This window comes from Pseudocercospora fijiensis (genome assembly GCF_000340215.1).
Source record: "Pseudocercospora fijiensis CIRAD86 unplaced genomic scaffold MYCFIscaffold_4, whole genome shotgun sequence".
Lineage (NCBI taxonomy): Eukaryota > Fungi > Ascomycota > Dothideomycetes > Mycosphaerellales > Mycosphaerellaceae > Pseudocercospora > Pseudocercospora fijiensis.
Window position 1 is genome coordinate 1,481,845 of NW_006921535.1, and position 24,654 is coordinate 1,506,498.

At 48.8% G+C, this 24,654-nt stretch overlaps 8 protein-coding genes across 8 annotated transcripts; 4 read left to right on the top strand and 4 right to left on the bottom strand.

Annotated features, from left to right (window-relative positions):
• Positions 1-6,719: 6,719 nt before the first annotated feature.
• On the bottom strand, positions 6,720-7,143 carry MYCFIDRAFT_137490 (uncharacterized protein; the record flags this gene model as incomplete). Its single annotated transcript, XM_007928048.1, has 2 exons — positions 6,720-6,991; positions 7,044-7,143. Coding segments are annotated over 2 exons (372 nt in total), but the record flags the coding sequence as incomplete, so codon positions are not given.
• A 942-nt stretch (positions 7,144-8,085) lies between these two features.
• On the bottom strand, positions 8,086-8,787 carry MYCFIDRAFT_211170 (uncharacterized protein). Its single transcript, XM_007928049.1, has one exon. It carries the CDS (start codon positions 8,770-8,772, stop codon positions 8,350-8,352), a length of 423 nt encoding a protein of 140 aa, XP_007926240.1. The 5' UTR covers positions 8,773-8,787; the 3' UTR covers positions 8,086-8,349.
• Positions 8,788-9,336: 549 nt separating this feature from the next.
• MYCFIDRAFT_211171 (uncharacterized protein) lies at positions 9,337-9,909 on the top strand. Its single transcript, XM_007928050.1, has 3 exons — positions 9,337-9,519; positions 9,576-9,716; positions 9,766-9,909. Exons 1-3 carry the CDS (start codon positions 9,404-9,406, stop codon positions 9,821-9,823), a joined length of 315 nt encoding a protein of 104 aa, XP_007926241.1. The 5' UTR covers positions 9,337-9,403; the 3' UTR covers positions 9,824-9,909.
• A 396-nt stretch (positions 9,910-10,305) lies between these two features.
• Positions 10,306-14,606, bottom strand: MYCFIDRAFT_136952 (uncharacterized protein; the record flags this gene model as incomplete). The annotated part of the gene is made up of 4 exons (XM_007928051.1): positions 10,306-10,899; positions 10,956-11,203; positions 11,351-13,470; positions 13,513-14,606. The coding sequence occupies 4 exons, from the start codon at positions 14,604-14,606 to the stop codon at positions 10,306-10,308; spliced, it is 4,056 nt and encodes a 1,351-aa protein (XP_007926242.1).
• A 935-nt stretch (positions 14,607-15,541) lies between these two features.
• MYCFIDRAFT_182649 (uncharacterized protein) lies at positions 15,542-16,826 on the top strand. Its single transcript, XM_007928052.1, has 2 exons — positions 15,542-15,561; positions 15,617-16,826. Exon 2 carries the CDS (start codon positions 15,749-15,751, stop codon positions 16,298-16,300), a length of 552 nt encoding a protein of 183 aa, XP_007926243.1. The 5' UTR covers positions 15,542-15,561; positions 15,617-15,748; the 3' UTR covers positions 16,301-16,826.
• A 99-nt stretch (positions 16,827-16,925) lies between these two features.
• Positions 16,926-20,579, top strand: MYCFIDRAFT_80434 (uncharacterized protein; the record flags this gene model as incomplete). Its single annotated transcript, XM_007927792.1, has 7 exons — positions 16,926-18,106; positions 18,517-18,801; positions 18,890-19,330; positions 19,401-19,778; positions 19,853-19,919; positions 19,978-20,173; positions 20,224-20,579. The coding sequence occupies 7 exons, from the start codon at positions 16,926-16,928 to the stop codon at positions 20,577-20,579; spliced, it is 2,904 nt and encodes a 967-aa protein (XP_007925983.1).
• A 65-nt stretch (positions 20,580-20,644) lies between these two features.
• MYCFIDRAFT_203419 (uncharacterized protein) lies at positions 20,645-23,083 on the bottom strand (the record flags this gene model as incomplete). The annotated part of the gene is made up of 2 exons (XM_007928053.1): positions 20,645-22,850; positions 22,925-23,083. 2 exons carry the CDS (start codon positions 23,081-23,083, stop codon positions 21,345-21,347), a joined length of 1,665 nt encoding a protein of 554 aa, XP_007926244.1. The 3' UTR covers positions 20,645-21,344.
• A 306-nt stretch (positions 23,084-23,389) lies between these two features.
• MYCFIDRAFT_174364 (uncharacterized protein) lies at positions 23,390-23,791 on the top strand (the record flags this gene model as incomplete). Its single annotated transcript, XM_007928054.1, has 5 exons — positions 23,390-23,451; positions 23,485-23,548; positions 23,585-23,625; positions 23,660-23,718; positions 23,769-23,791. The coding sequence occupies 5 exons, from the start codon at positions 23,390-23,392 to the stop codon at positions 23,789-23,791; spliced, it is 249 nt and encodes an 82-aa protein (XP_007926245.1).
• Positions 23,792-24,654: the final 863 nt, after the last annotated feature.

A 24,654-nucleotide genomic window follows, 5' to 3' on the forward strand; every position in this document is an offset into this window, starting at 1 on the left:
TTTACTAACTTCTATCGTCGCTTTATTAAGAGCTATTTACGACACGTAATACCCCTAACTAAGCTCACCAAAACCAAGGCCAACCCGACTAGAGAGTTTAAATAGACTAATAGAGCATAAGCCGCTTTTAACGGTCTAAAGCAGCGCTTTACTAAAGTCCCCTTATTATACTATTTCGTACTAAACAAGCAGATCCGAATTGAGACTAACGCTTTATAGTTCGCTATATCGGCTATTATGTCCTAGCAATTAGATAATGACTATTACTAGCACCCGATTGCCTTCTTCTCGAGGAAGATAATCGATGCTAAGCGTCGCTACGAGACCTACGAGCAAGAGCTCTTAGCTATTATCGAGGCCTTTAAGTACTAGAGGCATTACCTCGATAGGGCCTAACATACGATACAGGTCTATATAGACTATAACAACCTCCGTAGCATTACTAAGGTTACTAGAGTTATAGGTCGACAGGCTAGATAGGCCGTCTACCTCGCTAGGTTTAATTTTGATATATTACATCGGCTAGGCGTAAGCAACCCTACTAATAGCCTATCGAGGCGACCTAATTACGATAGCGGGACTTAGTAATCTATTAATTCATTGTTTCTAACCCTATAGTATAAGATTGCTATAGCCCGTATTATTAATAAGTACGCGTAGGATAAGCGGCTTACCGGACTCTGCGACGGCTTAAAGCATGTTAATACTCTTGCTATATTAATAGTGCGTATTAAGGCAAGAGCTAAGGACACAGACAGGAGAAGTTATAATAACTCCCTAGTCGATATCGCTATATATAGTAACAGCGATTAAAGCACTAATGCAGTTAATCCGGCTGCTAGTACTATTAGATGCATATAATGCGTACCTCGTTCAATAGCGAGGGTACTATTAAATAACCTTACAAATAGGGATAGTCAATCGTTTATAGATAAGCTATTACGGGCTTAGCAGAGGGACGCCTTTGCTGCTAAACGTATAGACAAGCTTGTAAGTAGGCGAAAGACTCGATCTAGTAAGAGTAACAATTAGTCGATCGATGATAAAGGTTATTTAAAGTTCAAGGGCAGATACTATGTCCCCGCTAAACATTCGATCCGATAAGAACTTCTTAAGCGACACTATAATAGTAAGCTTGCCGGTTACTATAGCATAGAGAGGTCGCACGAGCTACTATCGCGCACATACTACTAGCTAAATAGTAAGCGGGATATAAAGGACTACGTAAACACGTATGCCGTATATTAACGAGTTAAAGCGCCGAAGCACTTACTATTCGGCGAGTTGTCTTTACTCCCTGTTCTAAAGAAGCCATTTGCAGAGCTTATAATAGACTTTATTATAGGACTTCCGCCTGCTAAGCGTAGAGGGGAAGTGTATAATGCTATCCTTGTTGTAGTAGATCGATTTACTAAGGGCGCTCGATATATCCCGGCGCGTAAGGATTAGACTGCTATTAATATAGTAGAGGCGCTGTAGACTAACATCTTCTATACCTATTAGGGAACCCCTAAAGAGATAGTCTCTAACCGAGGCTCGACATTCATATCGCACTATTAGAGCGAAATATGCCTATAGCTAAGACTAAAGCATCGGCTATTAATAGCCTTCTATCTATAGACTAACGGTTAAACAGAGAGGCAGAATGCTACCCTATAGCAGTACCTACGCAGTTACATTAATAAGAACCCCGAGGACTAGGTCAACCTCCTATAACTAGCTAAATTCGTGTACAATAACAGTGTCTACTTATCTACTAAGGTCTCCCCTTATTTTGCTATAATAGGCTAGAACGCTACCTTACTACAAGATCTATTCACCTCGCTCGAGGCCGAGCGTAAGGAAAGGGAAGCGCGTCAAGTACCCGAAACACTAGCGGCTATTAAGAGGGTTTAGAAGATGCGAGAATCCTATACTAAGATAGCCGAGAAGTTAACAAAGGCTTAAGAGTACTAAAAGACCTACTATAACAAACACTACCTTCTAATAACCTTCAAGCAAGGCGATATAGTTATGCTTAGTATAAAGAACCTCCGTATCCGTAAACACCTATTACCCGATAGCAAAACAAGGCCCAAGCTCGCACTAAGATACATTGGCCTATTCCGCATTCGAGAATCGAAGGGCATATAGGCCTACTAGTTATAGCTTCTACCCTATTATACTATCTATAACACCTTCTATGTATCCCTCCTTAAGCTATACTATTAACGCGAAGGCGATAAAGCGCCTGCTAAGTTAGAAGAAGTCTTAGCTAATAGTGAAGAACTATAGTCTATAGAACGTATCCTATAGTACCGGACTAGGAAAGGCAAGAAGGAATACCTCCTAAGGTAGCAAGGCTATTTACTAGAATAGGACTTATAGGAAGCTAAAGATTCCTTTAAGGACATAACCGAGTTGTTAGATGAGTATTAGACTAGCGTAAAGAACAAGAAGAAGGCTAAAAGCTTATAATGTCACTATTAAGGCCTAGGATTAATGCTACCCCGGGGGTACTATTAGCTAACTAATTAGGGACAAGCAATTGTTAGCAACAAAGGACAATAAGACTATACCCGGCGCGCTACGACGCGTTAATCAATTAATCGCATGCTCTTTTAAGGGCTCTACCTCTTTACTAACGCGCCCTGCAGGTCCCCCTCTTGTTCCCTTATTCTAACGAGGCCTCGAGGCCTAAGCGATCGGCGAAGGCGCGCGCGTAGCGGATAGTGCCGGCGGTGTGTTAGAAGAAACGGCATACGCCTATATTAGTAACGGTGTTGCGGAGTGTATTGCTGTTTAAGAAAGGAAGGATACGGCTATGTTAGTAACGGTATTGCCGAGTTATTATTAGTTAAAGAAGGAAATTGGAAGTAAGGTAAAGTTAGCGCTAAGACGACTAGTACCGCTATTATTAATATTACTTGCTATTGCCGCTACGCCTACAGACACAACCTTACCTATACTACGCGCTAGAGCGCACTCTACTAGATAAGTCAAAAGAATAGCTATATTAAAGGTTTGATCAAAACTTTAATTAAAACTTTAAGCCGCTTAAAAGATTGAGCGACTAATAGACTAACTAACTAAGGGCAAAACTATAGAGCTAAGCTAGCCGGGGTCGATCTTGCGGACAATAGGTTACTCCTCGATCTATCTAACCCTTTAAGCGAGGCGAACCTCTACTACTACACTTATAATAGCCTTCACCTATAGAAACTAGACGAGCTGTGTTTTTTGAAAAGATATAATTAGTTAATACTTAAAGGCTGCTAAACCTAACCAATTAGGGCTAGCGAAACTACAAACAATAATAGTCCTCGTAATAATAAGAACAATCCCTCGGAAACGGACAAACCCTTAGAAGCGGACATTTCTAGGTCTTTTAAGAGTAGACGCAAAGAACTCGGTACGATATCACTTAGAGCGGAGGCAGGGCTGCAATACCTCGTACGTCTACCTATTATAGTAGGGAAGACGCGCTCGTATTGTAATTAGTCGAAGGCCCTTAATTCTTATAGATACATATCACTTTATAGTTCATTATATATAGAAATAGCGCAGTTGGAGTTGTATATTGTGTTATTAGAGGTGAGGTTTGACATAGTTACATAATTAGGTAGTTAAGTGTTCAATTTAGCGCGGGCTAAGCAGCTTATTAGACTTGCTAAGTTAGCGGCAATAGAGGTCGTAGAACATAGACAGGCTACGAGGGCGCGGCCTTTAGAAGGGAAGCGTGTATTAGAGCCAAAGAGGCTACACGTGATTAGCATATAATCAGGCCGAGTAAGGCCAGGGTCTTAGTGCCTTAGGCAGGGCTTAGCGCTTAGCGTTAGGCTAACTCTCCTGCTTCCCTCCCTCTCCTCCTAGATCCTTATCGAATACTACTCGTACCTACTACTACCCTATCTACCTGCTAACATACCCTTCTTACAATTGCCGCCGATATAAGGTCCGCCATTTAATAGCTAAGATAGGTATTTATAGTAGTAAAAAGTTAGAGATTGTTGCTAGGGCGACTACATTTCTTAGAATGTAGCGGGGTTGTCTATACTATAACTTTGTATAAAGGTGTTATTAGTTTTTGCGTAAAGATCCTATTATATGCTACGAAGCTACTATTACGTTCATTTTCGGTCCTCGGATATATTGTCGTCCTAAAAACAAGCTACATTTCCTCTAAATAAGCGTATATATAAAGCTAAGCTCTATACTTAGCAAAAACTATAAAATTTAACTTTATTACGAGTTTCCTTAATAACTACACTACCGATTTTCTTCGTTGTTTTTTTATATAAAGCATCTGCTAATCAACTACTAACTAATTAGAACGAGATAAAAAAATAGTAGTATTGTTATAGGGATAATAGCGATATAGCAATAAGACTCGGATTTTAACGCTAAGCTCGGATATATCCGCTTTTGAACTTATAGAAACTCTAGCTATTAGTAGAGCACTCGGAGAGAAGCAATAGTAGTAACAACGCGTTTAGTATCTGCCTAAAGTTCCAAATTACATTAAGAAGCAGCGAAATAAGGTAGGAAATCGCGCTAAGCCTATACCGTACCGAACTATGCCCCGATTTCGAACTATGTCTACTCCTCTACTGAACCTCTACTACCTAATTATCTTCGTACGGCTTTATCGCTGCAATTCTAATCTTATAGTCCTACTATATCGCCGTCGCTATCTTGTCCCTATAAACCGATATCTTGCTTCTTATCGCTATCTATTCTCGATCCGCCTCGGCGACCTCTTCCTCGATAATATTATCTATATCGAAGCCCTAGTTATAGTCTTCTAGCTACTAGTTAAACGTCTCGGTTTCGACTGTCTGTCTATAGCGGTTTATAAAGTTATAAAGAGCGGCGAGTCTATATACAAAGCGCGACTATTAGAGCGTAGTATAGCCCTTGTTTAGACTAATTCTAAGTAGAGGCTATCGCTCCTTAATAATACTAAATATCCGCTCGATATAGTTGCGAAGCTACGAATAGCGTAGGTTAAATAGCTCTTCCTTCGTCTCCGGCTTTATATTAGAAGCCTTCTATTCTCGAAGATAGTATCTTGTCTTCTAGTATAGTACTAATATATAATCTAGGTTCTTCGAGTATCTACCGTCCGCTAAATAGAACCTCCCCTTCGGTATATATATACCCTTCCTTATCGCTGCGGCTAATATAGTGCTATCCGCCGTAGAGCCCTCCTATCTAGGCAATACATACGTAAAGTTGGACTAGAAGTTATAATAGGCTAATATATTCTAAGTAACGGTGCCCTTGCGGTTACAATAGGCGCCTAGATTCTTTATCTTCTTCGTCTTAAAGGGGACGTGCGAGCTATTAAGTGCGCCTATACAACCCGACAAATATAGCTAGAACTTCGGGTTCTCGTATACTTCTAAGGTAGTAGTTGCCTCTCGAGCCAGCTATATTACGGTATCGCTATATAGCTTATATAGCAGGCGGCTTATCTTTAAGATAGTACGTCTATAGCTTAATAGTAAGTGCTAATAGATAGTCCGTAAGCGGTTGTTAGTTATACGGTAAGCCGCTATATTAAGGAATATAACTACCTATTCCGCTAGACTAATTCTACGCCCTCTAGTAAGTCTATAATCTTCTACTAAGGTATTAATTAACGCTCGAAGAATAGGCTATCGGAGCCTCGTCGTCGTATAGTAGTATTCTTCTAGTCTATATAGTATTATCTTCGTCTACTATCTACCTAATTCTAGCGCTATAAGAGTCGTTATTATACTACCTAGTCGATACTTCGGCGCCTTCGCTTTACTATTAAGAAGAATACAGAGCGCTTGCAGCACTACAAATATAGCCGCAATAATAGCTATATTCTCGATTAAGTCGTCGTCTATAGCCGAATATAGTATCTACTATACTACTACTACTATATAGTAAGAGCAAGAATACGAGAACAGGGGCAAGAGATAGTTAAATTAGGGGCTCTACTACTAGAAACAAGGCAATAAGGCATATAATCGTCTTATAAAAGCTAACTAGTATAGCTATATACTAGCTTTCGTAAGATAAGTATATAAAAGACGACTTATAAATAAGTTAAGCTGTCTTATAATAAACCGCTGACTTATTAGTATTTAACGCGTCTTATAAAGTGGGTCCTATCTTATGGATAAGACGGTTGTCTTATACAATAAGACGAGCGAAGTATTCAGGGCCTAACAACGAGGGGTCAGTTTAAAAGCTGCTGCGAAGGAGGGTACATACGGTGGATATGGCATCGCATTTCTGGCATGTCTGCCTACCGACCTTCTCATTATCAGATTCAAATAACCGCAACGTTGATGTGACGTGTTGCTGACACGAGAAGTGACGACGAGACGAGAGGCTGAGGCGGTTTATACTGGATGAGGAAGAGATCTATCTGGATACGCCGAGCCCGTGACAGGCAAATCCCTGCCGAAGATCTGCCAGAATTGGAGCTTGGATGTCATGCAATAAGTTATTTTCTCGGAAGCCAAGAAGGAGTGAGACTGTGAGAGAATGGTGAAGGCAACGTTAATATGAAAAATTACAATACGATTACTCGCTGCGTTGTGCTCATTATTGTATTCATTTCGTTTTGATCGTGATCATGGTAATGCTTTTCATGTTTTTCCTAACCCGCCATGCAGAGTACCGTTCATTTTTTCCAGGTCCATGCTATGCAAAGAATCAAGCTCGTTCTGGAGGTGGTGGTGGTGGTGAAAGGTAAAATTTTAAGCGTTGAACTCGATGGTGCGCTTCGATGCGGTCAGGCCACATTGGTCGGAGCCGACACGCTCAATAGTGGCTTCCACGCGGCCAAGTTGTTCGGCCTTGCCGCCGGTTAGGGTGTTCATGGCGGCCTTTGAAATGTTGATGCCGGCTCCGGCATGATCAATTCCGACGATGCGGATGCTCGTGCCCATGTAGGTGACCTTGAAGCATTGGCCGCAAGAGGCAGAGTTCCAGCCGGCAATATCCACTGCTCCGCCGATGTTTGGGAAGCCTGGGAGGAGTCAGCAAGGTGAGAGGAAGGCAGGGTAATGGGGTTTTCTGACCTGGAACGGCGCCTTGTGTCTGCCATCCGTGCTTGGTGATGAGGCCATTCGCACCATCGCTGCAGGCGACGGAGGTCATAGATCGGGATGCATCATCGTAGTCTATTGAGAATCAGCATTGCAGCAAACATCATAGCAGAGACAGGTGATGTTTCTTACGTGCGTCCCATGATACCGTCTCAGCGCTGGCAGCAGCTGCAAGCGTGAAGAGAGCTCCGAGGGCTGTGGTGAACTGCATGATGAAAATGTCTGATTTGTGGTTGATCGGGTGTATGGCTGAGAGGTGATGAATGCGTGCTCTGTGAGAATTACTGCAGTATGGATGGGGATTGAAGAAGTTGTGGGAGACAGAGAGCTCAGCTCTTATAGTACCTACGAAGCAAGGCAGTATCGAGGTGCTGTCGTTGCCAATACATTCCATCCTTGCCTAGTGTGCGGAGCTGCTTCCCAGCAAATACGAACTCTCACCTCACAGCCTCGGAGCCTCCCCTCATTAGCCAGTCACGGCCAGGCATAGAATTCCTAGCTCTTTATTTTAATGTGCTTCTGACCAAGCAGGGCTCGCGAAGGCGTAAGACCTGTAACGAAGTCGTGTAAAATCTCTTTCACATGTCCATCAGTGGCTGCTGCCTCGTGAGACGTTCGGAACGTGCAGTGAGACATCAGAGGCAGTCACGATGTCGCGAATACGGGTGGAAAGATCGACCCTGCAGTTGGGTGTTGCGATGTGGAGGAGCTCGGAAGACGAAGAGTGGTAGCAGATGGAACGGTGTTGCTATTTTCGGACCAGCTCGGAAACCAGCGGTTCTCGGTTGTGGCGCCGTCTTCTTGGCAATTTCTCTTCGAAGTCTTGCGACCCGTACAACGTCGGCAGGCTCTCTTGCTCTTCCGGAGTCCATTCGACTGAAGTCATATGTCCTGTGATGCTGTCCCGCTCTTCATTAGTACACAGTCTTCAGTGGAGGCTGCCCATATGATCGCCCGAGGTAGCAGATCTGAGATCGTGAAGGAGATGTGCCGACAGCAAGCTCGCGAGCAGTATCTGACCGCAAACGCAGTATGCAAGCCTGTACTATTTCTCAAGATTGGACTACTTATCAATTTGTTTCTTCATCCTTGGCGAAGCTTTCTTAATCTGCATGTGCTTGTCTAGCTGTACTGGACTGGACAGTTGGGCATGCCAGGGTGAAGACGTGAAGTGAGGCCATCTTACATTGTTTGATACGCTGTCTCGCTCGCGTCCATACCCATTTGCCGCTTGCATTCCTGCAGAGTCCCCTCTATTCACCTGGACGAAGTCGGACTTTCATTTCTTCTCAAACTTCGCCACTTCAGTGCCCATTCCCCGAATATCTTTGGCAACTTTGACAATCTGACCCACAACCTTGACCACCTCCGTCTTGATCTGATCCGTATCCATTTCGTTCATCTCCGCATAGGTCGGCACGGAGAGCTGTTGCTTGATGCTCCTCTCAGTTCTCAAAGCCTTCTTAGGATACTTCGCAGCGATGTTCCTGGCGAGCTGGTTGCTCTCGCCTTGCTTGGCGTAGAGAATCTCGATAGCGTAGCTCAGGGCCTGGATGGCGACGTCATCCTTGATGCTTTCAGTCATCGTGTCGTTGGCAATGCCGCGCTGTATGAACTGGTCGATTGCGAGCTTCGCTTCCTCCCGTTTGACTGAGTCGGCCAGTGCCTTCTTGGCGAATGGGGATTTGGGTCCTTCTGACATTTTGTCGAGTATGTGCGGTTGAGATTGTTGTTGCGACAGGTAGCTTTTGAGGGTCGAAACGGACTGCTGGTATAACAGTACCCGTTGCAGGAGAATGAAAGTTGTTTGTGGTGCTTGCAGGATGGCTATCGTTTGACAGGTCCAGCCGCTTCTCCTGCATGGAGGCTCGGCCAATCTAGTTGCTTCCAAGCATAGAAGCAGGAGATGGAGCGAGTTTGCGAAAGTAAAGGACAAGGAGAGGGCTGTGACGATGGTTGAGCTTCTTCACGCGCTTTCCTCTTCACTCACACGGGCCAAACGGCTCTCTGCCTCTGCCTCTACCTGGATGAAAGAAGTGAAAGGCCCTTGAAGCGTATCGTGGTGCTGCTCGACAGCGGCGCAAGCTTATCCTGTGTTCAGACTGCGCATCTCAAAAATATTTCGATCATCGGTGGGAATGCTGCTCTTTCCTGAAGCTGCGCGCCAACTGCAGTTCTGAAACGCCAAGGCCCAAACGCTTTCCGCTGAGCTTTCCACACCTTTTCTCGCCTCGCCTCGCCTTCTACTCCTACTCTCCCCTACATAACGACTTCGAAAGGAGCCGAGCCATACTCCATCCAAGACGTATATCCATCAACTTCCGCTCGCAGCAATGGCTATCGCACCACATATCCGTAAGCGTCAGGAAGCTGAGGCCGCCGCCGCCGCCGCTGCTGTTGCTGGTGCCACCGGCCCCAACGATGCCTGCTTAGCAGGACCAGCACCTCAGTCAGTCCTCTCTGTGTCCTGCCTGCGCATATCAAGCTAACGCTCTCGCCCTTTAGAGCCCTCCGAAGCCGCGATGAGCGCAAGTTAGACACTCCAACTCCGGCTGTCAGCGTTTTGCAAAATACCGCCCATGTCAGCTCCAATTCCGTCGTCGGCGCTGCTTCCGTTGGCCACTCCAACCCATGGGAAGCCACGCGGTAGGTCCACACCGTTTGTCTCCAGCAACCTATTACTGACATCTCTTAGTGCCCAGATCATGGTCATAGTCACTAACACGCGGCAATGTCCAATCGAGCAATTTTGACGGAACGGAGCGTGTTCAGTGTACGCTTGTTTGTCACTCTGGGAGCGTCCTGCGTTGTAGCCAGCGAATGAAACTATGCTCTCCTGAGTTGCTTCCTCGTCTTCCCATTCAATCTCATCAGTTGTGGCACCACATGGACGAGCAAGTTATAGTGTTTACCTCCTGCCTCATGGAGATGGCTTCGCTGAATGAAATCCACATCCTTTTCCTTGTCGCCAAATCACGGCTTTGTTTCCGAGACTTTGGAGATCCAGTTCATTCCAGTCAGCCAGGAAGTTGGCTTCATCTCGACATCTCTCGCATCAATTCTTCCTTCTACCTGATGAGTTAAAAAGCACGAACAAATGAACCAGGGTATATGACTATAAACCATCCCTTCATCAATCCACATAAGCGCCTTACAATTATCCATGCTCTCAAGCAAAATTCAGTCGATATCATCAATGCCCCGAGGCTCCTCAGACGGCAATCTGACTCCGATCCTACTCGCGAATCGTGCCCCACTGCCTATTCATTCCACCGCTGCGGTGAAGCCCACCAGCACCGGATCTTTGAGCTCCGCCTAGGCTTTGGCTATATCCGTGTCCACCTCTTCCAGCCTGTAAGCTCTGCCTCACAATGGCTTCCGCAGCAGCCGCGGCAGCCAGTCTTTCCTTCTGCCTGCTGCGATCTTTGAGGTATCGTTCTGCTTCAGGTCTCATTCGGAGAATTCGCAAAATCATGTCGTCGTTTGGATCGGCTTGTGCTCCCTTCCTCTTCTCTTCTTTGGCTTGTCGAATTGTGCCCAAGTTGCGACGTTGGAGAATGCTCTTGCTTCGTCTTGTACTGCCAAGGTTTGGCGAGTGGAAGCCGGCAGGTGCGGAGAGGCGGTTGAGTTGTTGTGCTTCTTGCTGTTGACGGATTGCAGTGGCTGAGGCCATGGCTTCTGAGGTGCGAATGAGGTTATCAGTCGACTCGAAGTAGAAGAATGCAAGGTTCTGCAGGTCATGGTATTTTGGTGATTTGAGGACGTCAGCAGGTACTCCATCGGCGACTCGACGCTCGTGGTCGAAGGCGTTGAAGAATTCATATAGAATCTGAAACCGAAGTCAGCATATCATCGGCAGCTCCAAACAGTGAGATGGCTGCTCACCTGCAACCACTTGTAGACCACGTCCACCTCAGCTTGGGTCAGTGGTCTCTGCGTAGAAGGCTTGTCGCTCAATGGCGGCACCAGGAGACCCTCAATCGTGACCAACACTTCCTTCCACAGCCTGGTCATGACCATAATCATTGCGCTGTCTGTGAGCGTCTGCTTCATGATCGCAAAGTTATCATCGAAGTATTGAAGCAGTGGCTTGAGCGCATTGGAGGCCGACTCCTGTATGCTTGCTGTCACTGCTGGTGGTGTAGCCACGTTCATCGGACGTCCTGTATAATTACTGGATACCTTGCTGAAGTAGCCTCCGATCTTGCTCATGCCCATGCTGGTGATCGTGGAAGCGGTGGAAGTAGAAGTGAGAGCACGCAGCGTGCGTCGAGACAGACATTGCTGAATGTAAGCGTTCAGCTTGTCAGTGATCTTGCGTGTCATGTCGCGCTCTGCTCGTTTAAGCGTTCTGAATGCTTTGCCAAAGTAGAATTGAATATCATCGCGCTCGCCTTCCATGGTTACTCGTACCAAAACGCGGCCTTGTGTGTCGAGATCAAGCCAGTACTCGCGAGGAAGGTAATCGTTGAAGTGGTTTGGATCCAGCTTCAAGCTCGTTCGCCCTAGACAATCATGGTCGCCGAGCGCATCCCAGTCCCAGACTGTGGCAATGATGTTCAGTGGACCTGTAGTCAGAATGTCGACAGTCTCATCCCATCGAGGATTTAATGACTGGTAGACAGTTCTAGTCTTTGCTAATCGTTTCTGATACTCATCACCCAGCACGACATATGGATCACTCAAGCCGTTCATGTCACCGGCTTTCAGATCCTCGGCTTCGATAATCTTGATGGTGAACATGCACTTGTTCTCGCCTCGCTTCCTGGCATTCGGAGGTGGTGGCGGTTCGTATCTGTTGATCGCTTTCACACAGTCTTCCGTATTCATCTCACGCTCAACACGATCAAGCTGAAGTGTCGCATACTCGATATCGTTGATTTTGACGAAGCTCTCGGGATAGAAGTTGAAGGGCTCAATTTTTTGCGTCAGACTGCCTGTTGCCCATACATCACGAGCGGCGGAAATCCACTTCTCTTTTTGGGTCTGCTGCGCTCGTGCTTCTTGTTCTGGTGTCTGTCGATCCATTTCGCGGGCAAACTTGGTCTCGAGAAGTTCGCAGTACCTGGCCACTCCCTTTCCAATGGATTTGCTGATGGCCGTCATAAACTTCGCGTAGTGCAAGTCGTTATCCCACTTGAGCTTGATGACTTGATCTATGCTCTGGTTGAAGATGTGATAAACGTCGATAACGCTTTGAGAGTGTCGTTCGTCGTTGCTTGGCGGATCACCGCGCTCTTTTGACGCAGCATCCTGCCGCACCTGGAACTCGTCGTGAGCCACAGCACCTTCGATCCAGTCCAGAAGTTTGCTGTCTGTCATACTGATCCATCGCCACACGAATTCCTGTAGTAGGTCTTCGATCTTGAATTCGAACTCTCGCCCAGGCAATGCTTGTGTATATACCCCACGAATGGCGACTAGCTCTCCATACAGCTCGAAGCCATCCTGCACGGGCACTTCTTCGCCTTTCTTCCTGGTCAATTCAAGTATTCGTGCAACAAGTTCCTTGGCATCACTTGAGAATGATGGCAAGATCTCTTCCATCAAGACTTGAAGCGGCCTCACACCCAGCACTTCAGGAGCGTCTATGAAGCGCTTCGAGATCTTGTCGCACATCCCCGTCACGGCTCGGCCCAGCTTGATGACATTGTAGAATTCCCAGTCTTGAGAATTGTCAGGCACATTGGTTGCGAGCATGTCGTGATATTTTTCCCTCGCCTTGGTCTTCAGCTGATCAGTCATCATTTGTGCAAACGCCGTCATGTCCTCTCGATTCTTATTGAACCACGGATCTGGCCAGATGTGGTCCTCAAGAACACCCATGACAGTCGCTACGCTCATTGGCTTCTTCTCGTAGACATGCTGGAATAGCTCGTAGAATTGTCGGAGGCAGGAATCGTGCAAAGCTGCAAGAAGATTTCGCATGGTGGCTTCGTCAGCTAGAGTCCACTTACTCCGCTCAAACAGCGAGGCCTGCACGGGTTGAGCTTTGCCTTTCTTCGGCTCCGGAGGTGGCTCTTTGACATGCGCAAATGCTGCATCGACTGTCTCGAGTGAAATTTCCTGATTCTGGTACTTCTCGCGCACTACATCCAGGAAGAGGACTAGTCTTGATGATGGAGGCACCCGCCACCGGAGGGCAATCTCGTTCAGCAACTCCGTCGTCTGCGGCGCGAGGAAGGCTGTCGCTTGCACCTCTTCATCGGCAAGGTCGTTGGTCAAAGCAATCTTCAGCACTTGTCGGTAGTAGGAACGCGCATCGGGTGGGATGAAAGTGAACTTGGCGTGACTTGCGTCTATCGAGCCTGTGCCTGAATCTCTGGGTGACGAGTCGCCAAGGTTCAGACTGCTCAGATCTACAGGATGATCCAGAACGTAGCTGGAGTCGAATTCGCCGCTCGGTCTTGCCAAGGATTTTGCCAGCTCACCATACGCAGACTCGTCAGGTATTGATGGAAGTGGTTTCAGCAGGGGCACGCTTCCACTCGAGCTTTTGAGTAGAGTAGGATCTGATAGGAGCAAAGCCTGCATCATCTGGCTGAGATCGCTGGATTCGCCTTTCCTCCACAATTCGTATGCTTCGTCTACATCAAAGTCGGCCTTGGTGAGGGTGGTCGGGGTGTTCAGTGATAGGTGTGCCTGGTACTCCTTCAGATCTCTGAGTGCCGCCCGCTCTGTCCACTCGTCCTTGTGCGCATTAATGTCGTTCTGTGCCTGTACTGTCGGCTTTGCGAATATCCTGCACACTCTGATCACCAGTGGCATATCCTTCACATCATAAGTCCGCGGCACTTCCACCTCTATGCTGGTGCCTCCCTGACCGCCACTCCTTTGACTCGCATCTGCCAAGTCCTGGTCGTGCTGTAGAAGTTTCGTTTCCAGCGTCTTCAGCCTGCTCGTCAACTCGGGCCTATCTCTCGTCCAGTCGTTCTTTGCCAAAGTATTGCTGATAAGCCTCACGAATAATGCAACGTGTCTATCAACCATGATCTTCCAGGAATCGTCATCTTGTGCCTTGCCAAGTTGTAATGTTGCCGTCGCTTTGGAGTAGAAGATCAATAGCAGATCCTCCACTTTTCGATCTTTCTCCATACTCTTTCTGAAGGTCGGGTTCTTGAACTCATTCAGGAATGCGCCAAATGTGCGCTTGATGTCGCTGTTGTGGTACTCAGGCATCTTCTCGGTTCCCGTCAACACTCCTGTGATGCGCTTGTCCAGCGCAGCCATGAATCCATGCGGAAATTTGGTGCTCTTGTTGTCTCGAATCAGACTAAAGTCCTTGACCATATCGTTGATCGATGTGCCGCTTCGCTGGATCGGTTTGGAGGTGTTGGCGACATGCTGGACTCGCTTCTGCCGCGGTTGCAGCAGGTAGACCAGATACGCTGTGCGGAGGGCGTAGATGTATGCATCTTGATCGGACACGACGACTGCTCGTTTGGCGTAGCTCATGTTGCGGCGCAGCGTGTCACGGGCGGAGTGCGAGTTGGTCCTCCGACTGTTGACGGACGAATGCGCTGACGACCGTTCCATCATGTTAGCCTGCTTGCTCCTGCACTCATACAGTCCATGTGTATGTACAGCAAGGATGTCATGGATCTCACGCTTCCCATGTGAAACAAGCATCCGCCGTCACAAAAGAGCTTGGGCATCCACGACACCTCCCGCGTCCCTTCCTGTTCAGTGTTCACACTGACTGCAACTTCCCTGCCAAACTGTGTCGGCTAGCGGGGGCAGGTGCAGCTCGGAACGCGCCTTCCCCCGACTTGCACAATGACCTCAGATCACGAGGCCACAAGGCCACCCTGTCTGAGAATAGATTTCCTTCTGCAGGCCTGGTCAGTCAAAGCACCACAAAAGGTCTCAAAGACAGAGACACTGTGTTGTCGCAGGGGATTGAGTGAACGCCTGAAACCCAGCGCTAGTGCTCCCACACTTGTCACTCGCGACGTCACGAAAATGCCAGGAATAGCAAGGTGCCACTGCTCGACCCCTGACCGAAACTTACGCACGGATCCTCGCTCTCGTGCATGTGACTGTCACATGAACCTTCCAACACTGACACTGAGCTTCTTCACTTTCGCACGCTGCGAGTATTGTCCGTAACCGTTACAATAGGCGGAGTACGGCCCATCTCACTTCGATACTGAAGCTGAATTACCTTCACTTCGAGGCTACAATTGCATATACTTGTGGCTGATGTGAGCTTTGACATGAGCTTTGCTTCGACAATCCGACAGAAGCTTCTCTTCAATCCACCTTGAGCTGTCAATCCTCAACGCACTTCGGCAAATCCAGGTTGGCAATTCAAACCTCCATCGACAACCAACAGACTTCGATTTTACAGATCTGCCACACGCCTTGCCAAACTGCCATTCCGCCTCTAATATGTCAGAAGCCCTCGCGCCGACTGCTGGATGACCATCGCTGACTTCGATTGTACAGATCTACCACACGCCTTGCCAAACTGCCATTCCGCCTCTCTTATGTCAGAAGCCCTCGCGCCGTCTGCTGGATGACCATTGCTGACTTTGATTGTACAGATCTACCACGCGCCTCGCTTGCGCAATTGAGAGACCTGACACGAAGATCGAGACTTTCCTCCGATCTCTACACGAACCATCTACCTCTCATCTCTCGCCATTTATCCATCCAACACAGCTCCCGACAACACGATGAACCCCAACTACATGCCTGTCTCCCAGTCTCCCCTCACCCCAGCCAAGGCTCGTCTCTCCGACCAGCAAAAGAAGGACAACCATATCACTTCTGAGAAAAAGCGCCGTGAAGCTATCCGCGCAGGCTTTGACAAGCTCAGTACACTCGTTCCGGGCATGGAGGGTCAGGCGCGGTCCGAGGCTATAGTGCTGGGAGCTACAGTCCAATTCATGCAGGACGAGATCGCGCGCAGGCATACCGTCACTCAGCTCGCTATCAACGCGGGCTGGTCTAGACAGCAGGTCGAGGAGGTCTTCAACAGAATCGAGAACGCTCTTCGCGCTCAGGAGCAGAATGCAGAGGCGGCGGCGGCCGGGTTGGCTCAGACGCAATACAATGGGCAAGGCCAATTCCAGAACGTCTATCAAGTGCCACAACCTGTCCAACCTCAGGTCACGCCATCCACTATGCCTCAACAACAGCCACCGCAGTCAGCACCAGAACAGGATGCCAGTCGCCCCAAGAGCAAGTCGCCAGTTCGCACTCCTGAGCAGAAGGATGCGGAGTGAAGCAGACTGCAACACGGCTAGCTTTGCCCGCAAGATATCATTCCAGCCGCACAGACTGCACCAAATACGATCAAACCTTACAACGCAGCTTCTCGCGATTGGGCCACCCCGATCAATCACCAACACGTATCCGAATCTCGACCCTTCCCTCGATTCTAGTCCGCAGAATCTCAGCATCTCTGAAGAAATTAGCAATTGTGGTCCTACTGCCCCGGATCTCACGGCAATCGACATGGGACCGCCTACCGGAAGCGACTGCATGCCACCATGCCTCAGCACGATGCATACAAACGCGCGCATGCACACACTCTGGATAGGCCAGAGTTCAGCGCAGTTCTGCATTGCTTAGGCCACCGGACTCATCGACTCTCTTCGAGCATTGTAACAAAGAAATGCAACAAATGTTCATTGTTGTCATGAGGGCTCATCAAGCGAAGTCGAATCGGCATCTGGGAAATTCTTCTTGTTTCCCGATTCGGTCATCTAGACAAAGACAGTTAACACGCAATCCAGATTCACCCGATCCAAAGTGCTTTACTGTCATGCTGTGCCTCAAGTAGATTGTATTGCGATTGCTTGGAAGTCGACGGGCATCATCCATGCTTCTACTACTGACAATTTAGAAATGTTCCCCTCGCATCACATCATGGGAAGCTCCTGGTTGCGCTCGAATCCTCAGAATCTATCAGGAAAAGCCCCCGAAGAGAAATGGACTGCACCAGAACTCGTACCACCTGTCAGGGCCTCACCAAGACTTCATGATACTCCACGTCGAAATCGAAACGCGCGCCACTACCTCCGACCCAGCTGGAAAAGGAACCCGAAACCAGTGTACAAGAAAATCCTTTCAAACCCAGACACCGTAAGGGCCGATCTGGAACTGCCCAAACACACCGAACTCCGCCACATCCCCGAAAACATCGAACGCGAACACAAGCAAGCATTTTACTACAACCAGATCTGGAACGCACGAGATCAACAATGGACCGTGCAACACGAAAGCATCCAAAAAGACGTACACGAAGGCCAAGTGCGCCGTACCACAATCCCCGCAAGGAAACATGAACTAGACCCTGAACGGAGAGAGCAGTATGAGAATGTCATCCAAGACCGGCGCTACGATGAAGATTCTGTAGAGAGGAGTGGATGGCAGGGACATGGGTGGTTGACACGTGCGAGGGCGGAGTTGGAATTCCCGAAAGAGTTTGATAGGCTTTGGGAAGAATGGAATCTTCGTGGGCGGAGGACTTCGGAGCAAGAACGGGAGTTGATGGAACGGGAGAGGGAAATCGAGAGGGAAGAGCAAGAGGACAGGATTTTGGGGTATGTGAAGAGGAACATGAAGAACCGGGAGAGGAATAAGCTGAAAGTTCTGGATCGTGTGACGAAGAAAATCGTGCCAAGACTCCGAGGAGGTGCGACGTCGTGGGAAGAAGTCGAACAGGATCGTTTCTGGTATCAAGATCCGATGCGAGAAGGTTTCTGGCCTGAAGCATTGAGATACATCGATGCTGTCCCTCTCGAGCTCAAGAGCTTTCCAGGTGAATTCGTTGAGTTGCCTGGAGAGTGGGAGAATCCTCTGGAGCGGAGCTGGAGTTATGTTTTCAGGGACGAGTATCAACGATTGCTTGAGGAAGAAGAGGAGCGGCCGAATGTTGCAGTGATTGCGCCGGAGCAGTCAGCTTTTGCGGACGTTGGTGCGGCTGAGGTGCTAAGACAGCAATTCGATCAGACGCATGGCAGGAAGAAAGGTAATGAGGCAAGTGTTGAAGATGTTGAGGAAGAGGAAGAGGAAGAGGAGGAGTTGTAGGTAGCTCAAGCGCTCGTGCGAGCGAAGCTTTCGTGTCCCCCACAGCAGGCTTCATCCATCTTTTACTTATCTTTTACTTATCTTTTACTTATCTTTTACTTATCTTTTACTTGTCTTTTACTTGTCTTTTACTTGTCTTTTACTTATCTTTTACTTATACTTAATTAATCTTTAATTTACCTTTTACTTATCTTATTAGATTCTCTCTACTACTAGACTATTAGTACTAGTTTATTCCTAAGATACGTCTAAATCTATAAAGCCTTTAGCTAGAATTCTACTAGCAATTTTACATCGCTAAGTATTACCTGCTAGGAATAGATTAACGTCACCCGCGCTAACCCTAGCGTAGTCTGCAAAATTGCTGTCCGGGTTAAGTCGCTCCCCTATCTTTGTAGAGCCGTAGGCCCGTAGCGGCAGCGAGTAACTACGACGCATTCTGGCGAAAACCCCACTCCTCTGGCTTCTTCGTCGCCGAACTGTGCCATCGCAGGCATCGATGGACCGACGCTGAAAAGGCCGAGTACATAACGGTTATGCATGTGTCGCGTGCGAGAAAGAAGATCGCGTGTGTACCTTGCCATGAGCGCAAGGTGCGGTGCGATGCGTCGGACGTTGGCATGCCGTGCACTCGCTGCAGCGAACGCCAGCGCAGCGCACACTGCACACCCACATCGCGCAAGCCTCGAAGGTGAGCCTCACCATTGCTCGACTATTTCCGTACGCTCTCCGCTGGTAGACTGCAACTGATGTGCAACTCTGCTGACCAGAGGGACCAGACGAAACGCGCACGCATGCAACAACGCCCGCCGCCCATCGGCCGAGCGCGAGCCTGACCATGCATACCAGCCATGTGCTCCCATCTCTCCTGTCGACACGGATGCTTGGCAGCGCGCGCCCGACGACGAGCACGTGCAGACGCTGCGTGGCATGGCCGGGCAGCCCACTCCGACCGAGCTGATCAGACAGGACAATGACAGGCATGGCGTCGTCAATGGCTCGCCTCACGTGATTGAATACTTCGACCGCTTCAACGCGACAGCCCTTCTGACAGAGGCGCTGGGCGTTCGCAAGCGCAAACGTCTGATCCGGATCGAGCTGGCTGCTGCGGGAGAGCCTGATCAGCCCTATCCGTACTTCGAGTCGCCCCATCTGCCTGCTCACGACATGCAATACCTGCGCTCCAAGCATGTCTTCGATTTGCCGCCTCCAGAAGTCTGGTTCGTGCACTCAACTGCTCCTGTCGACACGCGTCGGACGACGTGCACGCTGACCTTCCACGTTGAACAGCCACCCTCTTCTGCGCGCCTTCTTTGACTACGTCTGGCCATACACCCCCGTCTTCGATCGCACCCGATTCTGCAGAGAATTCCGCGCCGGCACTGTCTCGTATTTTCTCCTGTACGCTGTGCTTGCCAACGCCGTGCCGTATGTAGACTTTGACGTCTTGGAATCGCACGGCTACCGAAGTCGAGACTCGGCACAGAGAGAGTATGCCGACCGCGCCAAGCTGTTGCACGACTTTGGACTCGAGAGACGCCAGCTGCAATCCCTCCAAGCTTCTATCATCTTGAGCTCCTTCCACACTTCCTTTGCGCCAAACGCTGACTATCGTTCGTGGTTCCAAAATGCTGTTCGGATAGCCACACAAATCGGCCTCCACCGGCAGTAAGTGTGCCAATACGGAATGCCATTGCAAGCAATATCTGCACGCTGTGCTGACAAGCTGTCTTGCCACGTAGAAATCTGGGCGAAGACCTCGAATTTTCTACGCACCAGCTCTGCCGCCGCATCTGGTGGGTTCTGGTCGTACGTCTCGTGGTGGGAGAAATCTTCAGGTTCAGAACACTCCACTGACTCCCGCTAGCAACGCGACGTGCTCTTCTCCGTCTCCGGCTTGCTAAATGCCAGGTGCATCGATGATTCGGAGTCTGATGTCGCGCCTCTGACAAATCTGGACTGGCCAGAGGACAGCTCGGATTATATGGATACCGAACTTATGTCGCCGCTGCCCATCACGGCCAAGCAGTTCTTGATCCACAATGGAGAGCTGGCTCAGTTGGGTATACGAACCGATTGAGATCTTGCTAATCTCTTCTGATGCATTGATCAGGCGCTCGAGTTGTTCGTTTCACGCGAAGTCGCAATCACCCAATCTCTGTAGACACTGCGCGCGAATTCGACGCGGCATTAATCGCATTTCGGCAAGGACTGCCGCCTGAATTCCATGTTAGCAGCATCGCCACTTCATCAACGCAGAATCTCTGGGTCGTCTTACTGGGCGCATTAAGCCAGAGGCTCGAGTGTGTCTTCTTTCGAATCGCCCTCGAGCATTTCCAGTCGATAGGCGACCAAGACAATGCACGCTGGTGCAAGCAGAGACTCTTCAGCTGCATTTTCGAATTGGACGCTGTCATTAAGCGCGCAGTCGTCTACGATCTCGTAAAGTTTGCGCCATCCTCCCTGTAAGTCCTCGTTTTCCGGGCTCGTCATCATTGAGGGTGAGCTATTTGCTGACGCGCTCCAAAAAAAAGTATTGTATGTGCCTGTAATCTCCTGGCTTATCAGATCGAGATTGGCTTGGACCACACGAGATCTTTGAGCCAGCGGCATACCGCAAAAGCGCACATCTACGCTATGTTAGGCTTCTTTCGGGACCTTAGCTCACAATGGAGACTCGCACGATGGACTCTACGCGTGTCTGAATGGGTCGTTCAGCGTGCAGGCTTAGCGCTCATGGAAACACCATCGCGAGCATCTACTGGCAGTGCTGTGCCTCCGAACGTTCTTGGTGGTGACAGTCGTGGATCAGCTGATGCGGGAGCGTTGGGCAACAGCAGCCGCGAGCGGCAATTCACTGCTGAGATCGACACATTCTCCGGAGCTCAGTTCCTTTCCACACTCTCCGGCGATGATGTACCTGATCTGTGGATCCAGGACTTTCTAGGGGAGAACCTCTTCAGTCAACTTGAAGACAGTTTCTGCGCTGATCCGTTCGGCGCCGGTGCTTCGGCATAAGGTTTCTCTACTCCCGAGCTTATCATGTCGCCGAATCGAACGAGTGTGGTCTCCCAATGAGCATTCCGGAGCGCAAATGTACGCTCGAGGGTCGATCAGAGCAGAATACATTGATCATAGTTACTATAAACTTATGAGCGAATAGTAGCGCCAAGCACGAAGCGCTCGCAGCCTGCTCAAGACCAAAGGCAGCGGATGGGATATCTCACCATATCGCTAATACATAGGCGGTGCTAGCCTTTCAGGCGCTGGCTGTCTATCCTGTCCATCCAACAGCCCATAGTACCATGTCAAATCTCTGCCGTCGTATTCTCTGACGTCAAACCCATCTCCCAAATAATTGAAAGCATTGCCCGAAAGATATTCGATCTCGTAATCTTCGAAGCGAACTTTCTGTAGCATGGTCATGTAATGTATTCGCGAGCCCGGCCAGAGAGGAGGTTTGCGGTTCATGTCTCCATTCTTAAACCAGCTGCTACAAGGCCCTGACCAGGCTGTCGCTTTGATGTATAGGTCAGCATGCTTGCAGAATTGCTCCGCTGCGCTGCGCTTGACCTGAATCTTCTTGATATCCTCGATTTGCGCCTTTTCGATGATTTGAAAGATGTAACGCGTGTAGGCCTCGATCATGGGGAAGATGGAGCCGTGGCCCAGCGGTCCGTAAGGGCCGCAGAAGATCAAGTAGTTGGGAACTTCAGGCGCATTGAGTCCGAGATATGCAATGTTGTCGGGATTGCTGTAGTCATCTTGTAGATTTCTGCCGTTGCACAGCATGGGGAATTGTGGGCGAAAAGACGTGTCGAATCCGGTTGCGCAGATGATGATGTCGCACTCGTAGTGTTGGCCGTCGTCACCGCTGATGAATCCGGTCGGCGTGATCTCAACCAGCTCCTTTTTCAAAGTGGTGGTCTTCGGTTGCGCCAACGCCTCCAGGAAGCCATTGCCAGGCGTGGGTCTTCGACAGCCAACGCCAAAATCGGTGGGCAGGAGATGTTCTACGAGATCCGGTCGTGAGGCCAGTTTTTGCTTCATCTGTTTGCTTGAATACTCCCGAGCATTCCAGGCGTCACGGGAGCCGTTGACCACGAGCTTGAAACGTTGGTTCAATTCGGATTCGACTGCTTTGCAGTAACGCAGGTACAATTCGGGATCGTCGCGAAACTTCTTCTTCGTTTCCTCCGAGTACTCAAAGTTCTCGCCGTTGGGGCCGGCGAACCGTGGTCCAAAGCCTGCTGTGATCCACGTCTTTGATCTCGCAACGAGGTAAAGGCGATCGACCTGTTTGATAATCGAAGGCACCACTTGCACACCCGAGCTTCCAATCCCCAACACCAGAACCTTCTTGCCTCGCAGGTCTACGCTCTCGTCCCATTTTGCCGTGTGCATTTTGGGGCCCTGGAAAACGTCCAACCCTTTGACTTGCGGCCACTTCCACGTGTTCAACCAGCCACCGCCGTTCAAAAGGAAATGGGCATAGTCGAAAAAGGTGTCTTCTGGATTGTCGTTCCGCATCACCTTGACCTTCCATTCTCCGCGATCATCGAGCCACTCGGCCCCGACTATGCGATGGTTGAACTTGACATGATCGTAGACGTGATTGTCGCGGGCAACAGATTGCAAGTACTCGAGGATTTCTTTTGCACCCGAGTAGTACCTCGACCAGTTCGGATTGCGAGCCCAGGTAAATTGATAACTCACACTCGGGATATCGCAGGCGCAGCCCTTTGAAGCCTCGGTTCAGCAAAAACAAAAAAAAAAAGATTCTTGTCCTACTTTCCTTGGAGTTGCAGACTTACCGGATATCGGTTCTCGAACCACGTTCCTCCCACGTCCGGATTCTTCTCGTAAATGACCAAGTCGATATTGCTCATGTGCTTGTACATCTGGGCCGTAAAGTTGATGCCGCTGCAGCCGGCGCCGATGAAAATGACTTTGACGCGACGCTTGGTGCCCATGGGACTCGGGCGAATGGTATAACCATCTTTCGTGCTCAGACCGGCCTGATGAATCGCTGACTCTGCTGTCGGCAGGGAAAAGAATGGTTCGTCACTGCCAGAACGAGGCACTTCCTCGCCGACGCTGCCCATGTTGGACGGTGATGCTACGTATCTGTCTGGTGCCGGACAGGTTATGCGGTGTCCTAGAATAATAATCACTCAAACACCTCGAAAGCGTCTTGTATATGTAGCTCGTCTTGGACATGTCGGTAGTTGGGCCGATTTTCGGCATATGCGCACTTCAGGCCCATTAATTCGTTGTGAATGGTGCCGAGCAGCGGGCTTGCTCGGTATGGGTCTCTTTTGACCGAAGGCTTGTATACTGTGTGTAGCTCGTCTTGGAAATGTCGGTGTTTGAGCCTACTTTTGGGCCCATCCGTTGTGACCGGCGCCGAGCACCCTGACCTGCTCGGTATTCCATGGGTCTCTTTTCGCCGAAGGCCGAAAACTTATTGCCAGCGCCGCGTGGCCAATGGGGATTGTTTATGTGTCTACCTTAAGTGTTCAAAGATGTGTTGGTGTTTGCACCCCTAGGTCGCGGCTACCTCCATTCAGGCTTGTGGGCATGAAGAATCAAACTGCGACGGGTGCACGTGAATAGATTAGTAATTAGTTAGGGCTAGCTTCCGAACTTTCCGACCAGCCAATCACAAACACACCCAATAATTCTTCGCCTATAAGCCTGAGAACAAGCCGTGCTAAACTAGCCTGCGACGTACTACTTTTTCGCGACTACGCAAATACAATAATCTAAATAGTAGAGATTGTAGCCCTACTAATTGCGCTTTATTCTACCTACTAGACAAGTCTATACGACGTTAGCGCGTTAAGGTTTCGCTATTCTGCTAAGCCGACTCGACTATAGCTATCCGGATTGCTAGGCGGCTAGCTATACTACTAGAAACACCTTAATATAAAACATACCGCATCGCCTAGCTAATACTTAGAGGTCCTTCTCCTAATCCTAGCTATTATTATTTAGGTAGGCGAAAATTCCGTCCGACGTCTACTAACCGCTATATAGCCCTTAAGAGTAAACGAGAACCTTCCTATAGCCGACTCGATACTTCGAGATCCTTCTCTAGCTATTTCTAAACAACTTTTGTAAAGCGATTAAAGGCGCCCGAGTAGTACTTATTATATTATCGCTAGATAGTAGACGCTATTCTAAAGCTAAGGCTAAAATACCTAAAAGTCGCTACTAATACCGCTAATACCGCTATAGAAGAAGCTATAGAGCCGTTAAGCGAAATTAGTAACGTACTAGAATATCTATTTAATACCGCAGGTTAACTAGTCGTCGATATATAAGGCAACTATATACGTATCGACGATATAATAGATATAGATATAGACAAAGATAATAATCCGCTTCTAGGCTAGCCTAGCTATCCGACTTAAGGCCCTACGGGTATACTAACATAGCGTCTGCCTATCCTAATAACTAGTAGCAATCTATTTAGTAATCTCGACGATATAGAGATACTAGCTAGAATAGAGTATATCGGCTAACTATCTCGAGCTACTAC

Coding starts and splice junctions, on each gene's coding strand:
- MYCFIDRAFT_211171 (XM_007928050.1), top strand. CDS start 9,404: ATGGCTATCGCACCACATATCCGTAAGCGTCAGGAAGCTGAGGCCGCC. Junction 9,520..9,575: donor TTAGCAGGACCAGCACCTCA/GTCAGTCCTCTC, acceptor CTCGCCCTTTAG/AGCCCTCCGAAGCCGCGATG. Junction 9,717..9,765: donor AACCCATGGGAAGCCACGCG/GTAGGTCCACAC, acceptor GACATCTCTTAG/TGCCCAGATCATGGTCATAG.
- MYCFIDRAFT_182649 (XM_007928052.1), top strand. CDS start 15,749: ATGAACCCCAACTACATGCCTGTCTCCCAGTCTCCCCTCACCCCAGCC.
- MYCFIDRAFT_211170 (XM_007928049.1), bottom strand. CDS start 8,772: ATGTCAGAAGGACCCAAATCCCCATTCGCCAAGAAGGCACTGGCCGAC.